Source organism: Sinocyclocheilus grahami, unplaced genomic scaffold, assembly GCF_001515645.1.
Source record: "Sinocyclocheilus grahami isolate Dianchi unplaced genomic scaffold, SAMN03320097.WGS_v1.1 scaffold294.1, whole genome shotgun sequence".
NCBI lineage: Eukaryota > Metazoa > Chordata > Actinopteri > Cypriniformes > Cyprinidae > Sinocyclocheilus > Sinocyclocheilus grahami.
The window spans coordinates 714,192-724,994 of record NW_015505473.1 but is presented as its reverse complement, the minus strand read 5'-3'; the positions used below and the strand labels follow the sequence as shown (position 1 = coordinate 724,994).

General features: G+C 37.3%; 1 protein-coding gene across 1 annotated transcript in view; it reads right to left on the bottom strand.

Annotated features, from left to right (window-relative positions):
* Nucleotides 1-10,803, bottom strand: part of LOC107600881 (CUGBP Elav-like family member 4) — an 81,533-nt gene that overhangs the window by 2,868 nt on the left and 67,862 nt on the right. Inside the window, exons 5-9 of the mRNA XM_016292859.1 lie at nt 7,974-8,149; nt 7,289-7,399; nt 5,124-5,186; nt 4,897-4,977; nt 2,780-2,923 (exon numbers count right to left, since the gene is read on the bottom strand). Coding sequence (XP_016148345.1) covers nt 2,780-2,923; nt 4,897-4,977; nt 5,124-5,186; nt 7,289-7,399; nt 7,974-8,149 — 575 coding nt within the window. The remainder of the gene's footprint in view (nt 1-2,779; nt 2,924-4,896; nt 4,978-5,123; nt 5,187-7,288; nt 7,400-7,973; nt 8,150-10,803) is intronic.

Genomic DNA, 10,803 nt, shown 5'->3' with positions numbered 1-10,803 from the left:
GGGTGTTAGGTGAGAAATGAGACCAGAAATTATTTTATGACAAAGAATGAGGTGAGCGTGAAATGAAGGGAGGGTATCAATCAAGTTTACTTAAGTCATCGTGACACATATTTACCACATGTTTAACATCCAACATATATGCACAAAGTCAATCAATACAGTACAACAGCATACATTTTATACACAATAATCAGAAGCACAGAGAACATGCACAACCTAATACACAATATCCAGTCGCTCCTAACATTAGCGAGAGGCAGTTAGCCAGATTGCCTTTTTAATGACGTGCAGAGTACAGAAAATTGCAAATAATTAACCTGCTAATGTTCAGATAGTGTAATGTCTCATAATTTCTACTATGCGAGCAACTGCACTGGGAAGTACAAATAGCGAGACTACTAATTTAACTACATTTTTAGTAGAATAAAATTTGTTTAGCTGTTGTCAAATTAGTATAGTTTTTCAAAATGTCTCTGCTGCTGGTACTAAAGTTGAAAAATACTTTTTAAAATGATCAATAATGTTAATTATTTATAGTAATTTTTTATTATTATTAACAATTATATCATTAATTTCATATATGAGCTACAAATAATGTCACTACTGAAACGGCATAGTTTTCCCAATCATAAGCTGGTTTTTAATAACCACATGAAATTGTTGATGTATTTCCTATTTAAAGTCCCCATGAAATCAAAATGAAAGTTTTTTGGGTGTTAGTATCAATATGTTAGTCTTAAGGTTATCTATAAGGCAGTGTGCTCCAAAACAGTGACAAAATGCGCATTTAGAAGATATAAGCATTCAAAGCTTGCAGTTCGTCACTTCCGCCAAAACGGCTCAACGATTTTTTTGACGTCACATCGTACTTCAGCTCCTCATCAAACTTTCTGTCCAATCAAATGCTCTCTAGAATCCGAAGTGCCCGCCCCCTACACTATAACATAAGATGCTGAAGCCGCGGCTGAAATCGGTCACTTGTCCACAGAATTTGTATTTTCTGTACAGTGAATGGCACGTAGTGCACTATATAGGGGACAGGGAACGATTCAAACAGTGTAAACATGCTTTCAATTGAGGAAAAAAAGAAGTCTGGTTTTGCGCTGTGTCACGCTAACCACCGCACCGCACGCACACTCTGCTCTGGTCCAGAGACACGATAGCACGGAGCGGATTACATGCACAAGTCGGCGCAGACCACAAAATGTATCGGAGCTATTTGAATTCTACACAGAATGCTATATTTTATAGCAATATGAATGAAATTGTGGCTGGCATACCCTGTCAAGTGCGGCTTTACAGAGTTCAACGGCTCTGAACCGCTCTAGCCCAAGCTGTGATATAAATGAACGCTATTGGCTATTTTAAAAAGGGGCGGGGCTACTTGATATGTCCCGCCCTGTCTTCCTGTTTCAGTTAAAATGACGTCAACACAGAGTAACGCTGAGTGTTTCTAAGCATTTCAGGGGACCTTTAAGCAGGAAGTCCGGACAAATCTAATTTTACAGGACGAAATCTGTGTGCACGATGAATCGCTAATATTTTTGGTTCGCAGAAAACTTTTCAAAGTGCGATAGCATTTACTGTTAAAGCTAACAAACATGGACTAAAAGCCATAAAACTGTCATTTTGATTTTATGGGGGTTTGTTTGTAATTTGTAGTGTAGCTACTTCATTAAAAAGGTAGCCTGAATTACAACAAAAATGCATTATTTATTATTGTTTACAATTTATATAGTTTTGTAGTTATTCTGGTAAACAAAGTGTATGGTGTAAATCATCTTCAATCTGTTCTTGAATTCTTAGCAATGGCAACCAAATTCTGCCATTTAACACATGAACATTTCAACGCAAATTATTTGCTCTCATTTTCTCATCTATTTTCTCACTCTCGGTTGTTCTGTCTTGAGGTATTGTGAACATTTCAGCTAGCTCAGCATTTTAAATCATCAAGTCTGAGTCTCTGAAACACCTCCCGCTAACTGCATTTATATTAAGTCGAAATCGAATAGCGTTGTGTTTGTTCACGCATGGGATGCCTCTGATAAGTCAAGGAGCCAGTGAAGCTACAGATAGCGCTAATTAAAATATAGAGGTTCACGTTAGTCACGAGCAGGACACGTGAACACGCTTCTGCGGTTTCCCCCTACAGCCTCATGTCCCGCGCTGATTAAGGACATAAAGATGCTACACTACATCCTCTTCTTTTTTCCCTTTAAATTTCCATTCATTCTTTTTTCCTGTCTCAAGCCAGGTGAACACTGTGTGATTTTTTTTCCCTGTCCTGTTGCTTCTCAGACTGGATGATGAAACAACATTTTAGGTGTAAAATATGCATATTATCTACGACTTTGACCATGTCACCAGGGTTTGTTCTGACTTTGGCATTTTCACACGAATCCGAAGTAATAACATAAATCCAAAATGAAAAACCCCAAACTGCACAAATGGATTTGCCACTTTTAATAATTTTGATAGTCTGGTTACAATGAAGATATTTAATTGGCACAAGCTCAAATCCATTGCTTCCGTTAAAATTTCAGACACTGGAAAACTTAAGAAGCTACGATTCATTGTAAAAGTTGCTTATTGATAAACATGTTATACCAAGTGATCTAAAACTCCATTTAGCCCGACGAACGGATCGTAGCAAAAACCACACAGTGCGCACCCGGCTTCAATCGAAAGCTTCGCTGTGGTAGAGAAATGAGGTAAAAATGTTAATAGTGTGAGTAGGAATGAGAATAATCTTCACAGGTGTCTTATCATTTTTACCCACCAAAGCATTTACTTTGGTTTGTCGCCCGATCCACAAACACTTTGGAGGAGATGACATTACCGAAAGGCAGGAACATCTGCATCAGCTCGCCGTCCCCAAACTCCTGAGGGAGGTGATAAATAAACAGGTTACAGCCCTCTGGCCCTGGAGACAGAGAAAGAGAGAGAAAGACAAGAAGGATTGTGGGATACAGAGGATTAGAGAGGCGGTTAGACAGGAGCGAAAGAGAGCAGATAGCACAGAAAGAATAGGTGGAAATGAGAGTAATAAAGACAGATGGAGGGCAAAACAAAGACACAAATGGCAAAATTAGACTTGGCTTGCCAAAGTAGAAACTATAGAAACAGTTTCTCTTTATTGAGCAGTTGCCCTGGCATCTGAAAGTAGCAATTCTCTCCTTAAGTTGTATAGATGAAATAACCGTACAAATAAATACTCAGCGGTGACACTTCCCGGTTCTTCAGGCACTCCTGAAAAGAGTTGTTTTCGATTAGCGCTTCCTTCAAACTGAGAGGAAAATTACCAAACAGTGCTGTATAGGAGAAACCCATTTACAAAATGTTATTGGAGATTTGGAATTCTTCACGTTTCAATACGGAGAAAGGACAAACTTCTTGATCCAAATTATTATAGTTCACGGATCATGGTCATTATGATCTCCTCTGCTGAATGACCTTGAGCTTTTTCATCAAATCACGGCACTTACTCTGATTGCAAAGTTTTTTTATTTCTTGGGACATATATAAGGCCCATCATGCACCACAGACCACAATCCAATGGGAATGACTGCAGCATAGATACTAGCAATGCAAATACAATGTCATTGGCATTGTATTTTTTTTGTATGCTGTTTGTTGTATATATAAAAAAAAATATTTACTTTTATATGCATAATTTCTCAAGCTTTAGAAACCAACAACTACAGTATCAATACATTATATACTGAATACATTTTAACTGGTTTTGTCCATTACTCAAATAGAACCTTTGTACATCAATTTCTAATAACTTTAACATTAACCAACATTAATGCATAACAGATCTTGAGAACCACAAAAGGGAAACCTTCTCTATATCTGCATTCCTCAGTTAACTAATCATGCACATGGGGTGCTGACATTTGCATAGCAGTCGTCTTTCTGTTTGTAAAGCAAGAGTACAGTAACTTTCACCTGGAACATCAAATCGTGACTGTATGATGGTTTGTTGGTGATATTTCAGTATAGTTTATAATAGCAGCCACTGGAGGGAGACGAACCCACAATCTTGCGTTTAATGTTTTACAAAGTCAACCAAGAACACCAAATTTTACTTAATGTCTGTTGATCTCTGACAGGCCGTCAATCTTGTAAGGGTTTGTTGAACTCTTTACTGCTTTCATTATAAGTCTATTTAATATCAGATCCAAATTATTGTCTGTGGTAATCAATAGCTGTTGAAAAAATTTTTTAATTATAACTTCATTATTTAATATTATTACTTGGAACGTACACTAATGTTCAAAAGTTTGGGGTCTGTAAAATTTTTTAAATGTTTTCTCATGCTCACCAAGGCTGCATTTATTTGAATCAAAAATACTGTAAAACAGTAATATTGTGAAATATTATTAGAGTTAGGTATAATAACGGGTGTCTATTTGAATCCATTAAAACATTTTAATTAATTCCTGTGATGAAAAGCTGAATTTTCAGCAGCCATTACTCCAGTTACTCCAGTCACATGATCCTTCAGAAATCATTCTATGTCAATTTGCTGCTTAAGAAATTTTTATTATTCTTATGAATGTTATTATTAATGAAAACAGTTGCAGAATATTTGTAGGAAAATATATATATATTTTTTTACTTTGCATAGAAAGTTCAAAAGAACAGAAATCTTTTGTAACATTGTAAATGTCTTTACTGTCACTTATGATTAATTTAATGCGTCCTTTCTAAATCTTACTGACCATTAACTTTTGAACGGCAGCGTGACTGCTGCATACAGCACAATCGATATATAAAATCTCACTTTTTATAGGACATCAATGAAAAGACAATTATGGAAAATGTCACACAGAGTGACCACGCTGAATCCTTCACTCTTACAGGTGACATATCTGGAGGCGACAGACTCACCTTCTCTCTGTTGCTGAGGGATGATGGGAGGCGGCTGGGGAAAGGCCTGGCTGATCTGTCCATATGCAGCGGGGAAGGCTGCTGAGACACACACACACACGCGCCAATGTGTCAGATAACACACACACATTCCCCACCTCTTATTCCAGCACACGTAGACAGCGCATGCACTTTTTATTAACTCGGAAGCAGGAAAATCACAAACAGCCTCCTTTTGAGTGACAGACCTGCATATTGTTGGACTCCAGCGTAGGCCTGCTGTAGGGGGTCTGCTGCAGTGGGACTCTGAGCTGAGGAAAGAGAGAGATGAGAGCATTACAGACACAGTTGGGGTCACTGAGTGCGTTTGAGTGTGTTCGGGCAGAGCTGTGCGCCGGGAATGAGCTTACCTCACTTCCCTCCCCTTCACCGTTCACCCCAAACAATTAAGCCGTGGCGCTCGCACAGGGCCCTGCCAAGCTTCCCGCTGCCCGAGAGTTGGAAAGACAGCCGGAGAGTGTACGGAGAACAATATAGATCTACGGCACTACACGGCACATCAATCAGCTGAGAGCTTTCACAGTAATAAAGGCAATTCAGGTCCAGCCCTGCGACGCTCTGTTCTAAACACCGATACACATACTCGCAGCCTGGTAACTTAACGCTATTAAAACACTGACACGGTAAACACTGCAGCATCCACACTCAGGATTGGGTGTTTGTGGCCTATCGAGTAACATTTCACTTAAAAGCTGGGAGAATTCAGCCAAATATGAACATCCTGTCATCATTTACTCACCCTCATGTTATTCCAAACCTGTATGCTCATAAAAAAATTAAGATGACCTAGATTTTCAGTGAATTACACTGAAAATTACACTGGCTTTCTGCAATACTTAGTCAATCACGGCATTCATATGTCAGATATTTCCTAATATTTGTTGTCATCCATGGCAATGCTATATTAGACTGCTTACCAGGGGAACGAAGAGCAATGCAACTTTCATATACCTCGTATTACACTGTGGACTTTTTATATAAATGTAATTAGTGCCATCATTTTAGTTATCAAATGTATTGATCGTGAAAATGACATCAGAAAACTTATTAATATTAATGTAATGTTGCAGTGTTTGTCTTGTTAGGCAGATCTTTTTGTACACTAATTTAAGATAATATAGTTAAAATGATAAAATAATTTCTAATATGTTCTATAGATGTTATTATACTATTTAGCATATTGATATGAGGTTCAGTAAATTATAAAATGTAATTTTTTGGGTAAATTGTTAGTTCAATGAGAGTTGTTGGTCCAATGCTTTTGCAGGAAAGAGATTTTTTAAAATCATTTCACCAGAAATATATGTAGGTAAATAAATAATAAACATAATTATACATATTGTCATATATTAGTGAATATAAATAAAAACGTTTTAAATGTCATGCTTCATTTAGTGAAAAACAGTACACAAAACATGCATTAATTCTTTTTACATTTCAAATGTAAGCAAGACTTTTATTGTATTTTTAATTCTCTCCAATTTTATTGTATTTTTAATTTTCTCCAAAATTCTGTGAAAAAAATCTAATGTAGCAATTTAGAGCATATATATTACATATAATCAGATTAAAGTTTCATTATTTGTTGGATGAGAAGACAATTTAAACTGAGCTGAATAATGGCAACGTCGCCTACTGTAGACCTGCTTTTAAATGTATTACATTTTGACTTTGCAAAACTGACACTGTTATTGAACTGAACTGAATCAACACTGAACTGACTTGAGTTGAACACTATTGTCTTCTGTAGAGCTGCTTATAGCAGAAATTGTCTTTGTTTCATAATTGATCAATTCTGCAATGACGGCACCTTTTTTCCTTTTTATTACTGTGAAGCTTTGACACAATCTGTACTGAACTGACTTGAGTTGAACACTATTGTCTTCTGTAGAGCTGCTTATAGCAGAAATTGTCTTTGTTTCATAATTGATCAATTCTGCAATGACAGCACCTTTTTTCCTTTTTATTACTGTGAAGCTTTGACACAATCTGAATTGTATAAACGTGACTTGACTCGATGGTTGTTGTGTATCCTAATGGATACTGTAAAGTGCAGGGCTGCTAACCAAAAGCCTGTAGGATTGAACTCCGGAAGGTGTGAGCATCACCTCTTGCCCTTGAGCTTTAAATGAAAGCGTCTGCCAAATACAATGCATGCACATATAACTATAGCCACACTACAACAACAACAACACTCTACAAAGCTGACGACACCAAACAAACAAACATAAAGAAACTACTCACATGTCTTTCACTCCCTCTGTCTACCGTATAGCGTATACACACACACACTCACCAGACACACACAGTAAAATAACACTGCACGACACTAACGTCTGAGGGAGTTCTATACCTTCTGAGAGAGACGACAGGAAGCAGCTTCCCTGAACCCCAAAACAACTTCTCTGTGCCACGCCCAGGCCGCCCTTCTCCGAGTCTTCCCTAAACACCACTTCCTGCAAAACTGGGATACAGGCATTTGCTTTTCTTTGTGGCACTGGATATGAAAACCACTCCATAACACACACAGACTCGGACTGTGACAGCTAACAGCCGACCACTGGCATTTCCAAATGCGGAAACTTCCAGAAACATGTTTAATCACATGCCTGAGTGCAGGGCCGTTTCTAGCCAATTTGACGCCCTAGGCGAAATCCCTGTGCTCATTGGTGCCCCTTCAGCTGGTGGTGCCCTAGGTGACCGCCTAGCTCGCCTATGCCTAGAAACGGCCCTGCCTGAGTGTTTAAAAAAAGACTGCTGACTCGTCAAATAGAAGAACACTTATATTTCTAAACACATAAGTAAACAGTGCACAATATAAACTGCTTTATGTACATACATAAAATTTGATTATACTGCAAGAAATACTGACATTAATTGTCAAAATAGGATGACGACATAAAAATTTTACTGTTTATTATTAGTCTTGTATATTACTGTTGAAAAAGTAACCATAAAGTTGTGAGTTTTTAAATAGAATTTAAGGTTAAAATCTGCCATATTTCTGCTGTGTATCTGTGAATGAGAGCATGTAGTACCTGGGTAAGGATGGATTCCATTAGTAAACATGGCCTCCGCTGGGGCCTGGCCATTGGCCTGAGGAGGCGGCAGCCCTGTGAAACCGTTGACACTAATTGGAGATGGAATGCTGGTCACCGTGGGAGCCGTGATGCCAGGGGGCGTGCTTCCACCTGGGGGTGGGACCAAGGAGAAGAGAGCATGTTACCTAATGGATTTGCTGGGCATAGAGTTTTTTTTATTATTTAAAAATAATTAACATATCATTCTTTAGTGAAAAACAATGCGTAAAACACACCTTAATTATTTTAACTTTAACTTTTTTGTAAATTGGCTTTTGCATTTTTGGAAGAATTCAAAACAACACAAAACAAAAAAAATGCATTTACATCTTACATTTACCATTTTAATACCTCTGATTAGAAAAAAAAATCAGAATAATTTAGGGATCAAATCTTCATGGGACCAATCATTGACCAGTTGACCATTGACCTACTCCTATTGTAGAAAAATACTATTTTATTAGTTTAAACAAAAAACTAGGTCAAAAACGCAGTGACTGAAGGGGTTAAGTCATTTTAGAGCATTAATCAGAGCATATATTAAATGTTATCAACATATTCGATAACACTTTACAATAAGGTCTCATTAGTTAATGTTTGTTAATGCCCTAAATAACCTTAACATTGAGCAATACATTTGTTACAGTATTTATTAATCTTTGCTAACATTAATAGTTATTAAATATACAAGTGTTCATTATTAGTTCATGTCAGCTCAGTTCTATTAAATAATGACAGATACAACTTGACATTTTAAAATAATGTATTTTAAGTATCACTCTTAGCTAATGTAGTTAGCTAATGTTAACAAATGAAAACTTATTGTAAAGTGTTACCAATTTTTGTGTGTGTTAATTTTATTAATAATGAATTGCTTATTTATTTTTATATTCATACATCTTAATTAGTTATTGTTTAGAAGCCTGTTAAAGAACTAAGTATGGCACCTATCCTATTAACCTGTTAACCTGCACGCCCCATTTTGGGACTCGCAGCTGAAAATGACCTACCTAACTTAAAATTGTAACAGTTCCTGACTTCAGTGTGCTACACACACAATTTTGGTGTCTTTGGAAAGAAGACCATTTGGGCTTCCAGAGTTGATAATGCTCAAAAAGAAAAAAAATGATATATAGTGAAGTGCCTTGAAAAAAATGGTACTACACTGAATATTTTTTTATTTCATATAAAAATACAGGAAATCAGTCCTGGAGCAATCCAGAAAAGTAATGGGTTGAAAGTTACATGTCTCATGAGTTTATATTTCAAATCTGAAGAAGATACCATGAAAAATGAGATTCCTGCAACCATTTTTCAGAGACTATGTCATGACTGATGGTCATACAGATGGTAATCATACAGATGGCCGGCCATATAGTCAATAATCACACTCTAATGGCCGTTCATATAGACCGCATTCACACTGATAGCTGTCATACAGACCGTAATCACACGCTGAGTTCCTGACTTCAGTGTGCTACACACACAATTTTGGTGTCTTTGGAAAGAAGACCATTTGGGCTTCCAGAGTTGATAATGCTCAAAAAGAAAAAAAAATGATATATAGTGAAGTGCCTTGAAAAAAATTGTACCACACTGAATATTTTTTTATTTCATATAAAAATACATGAAATCAGTCCTGGAGCAATCCAGAAAAGTAATGGATTGCCCCGTTTGAGGAAAAATATTTACCAAATGTATTGAAGGGTTCTACAAAATATTTTAATACAGCCACATTCCCCACAAAACACACACACACACACACATACAGTATATATATGAAAAATGTTGAAGAATTTTTTTTTTTATTTGTGCAAAAAGCCAATCGCTAAGTTATGCCCCCATCAGATGACAGGTGCGTCACAGCGTGCGTCATGAGCCATCACGAGAGAGCGCCAGAATTCAAATAAACAAAATTCTGTGTATCTTTGACTTTTTTTTTTTTGCGGTCATACAGATGGTAATCATGCAGACACAAAACACACACACACACACACACATACAGTATATATATGAAAAATGTTGAAGAAATTTTTTTTTTATTTGTGCAAAAAGCCAATCGCTAAGTTATGCCCCCATCAGATGACAGGTGCGTCACAGCGTGCGTCATGAGCCATCACGAGAGAGCGCCAGAATTCAAATAAACAATATTCTGTGTATCTTTGACTTTTTTTTTTTTTTAGTACTACAATACCATGTTGCTTTTTACTACCAAGATGCAGCTTTTTGAGCGTAAGTTATTCCATAACGGATACAAACAATAACTGTTCTTTCTGTCCTTGCATCTCTCACTTCCTTTCCTTGTCTTTCCCACTTTGACCTTTAGATCTCTCTCTCCATCCTGGCGTTTCACTTTAAATGACTAGTGAATGGATCGGTCGGGGACGGCACATCGGTTTTGCCAGTGGAATCAGAGGGCTTCGCAGGGACATATATTGCGTTTTTACAGGGCTAACAGGGGGACAAAATTCAGCTGTCCATCACGACGAAGACAACTGATCTGTCAAGTGTGAGTAAAGGAAGACGCTCTCAATTAGAGGAAGGAACGTATGGCATGAAATGAAGGTAGAGACTATGAAGGAGAGAGAGAGAGACTCTTCTATGAGTATGTCTCGCTCTCTCTGTGGGTCCATCAATCTTGGTTATCTGGAAAATCTGACCCAAAAAGGTGGGAAAGACGAGCTGTATCTCACCAAACTGCTTCCACTTTGTCTGTTAGTGACACACAGACACACACATGCAAAGTCAATCTCACTCCCATGAACACACACACAGACACAGACACACA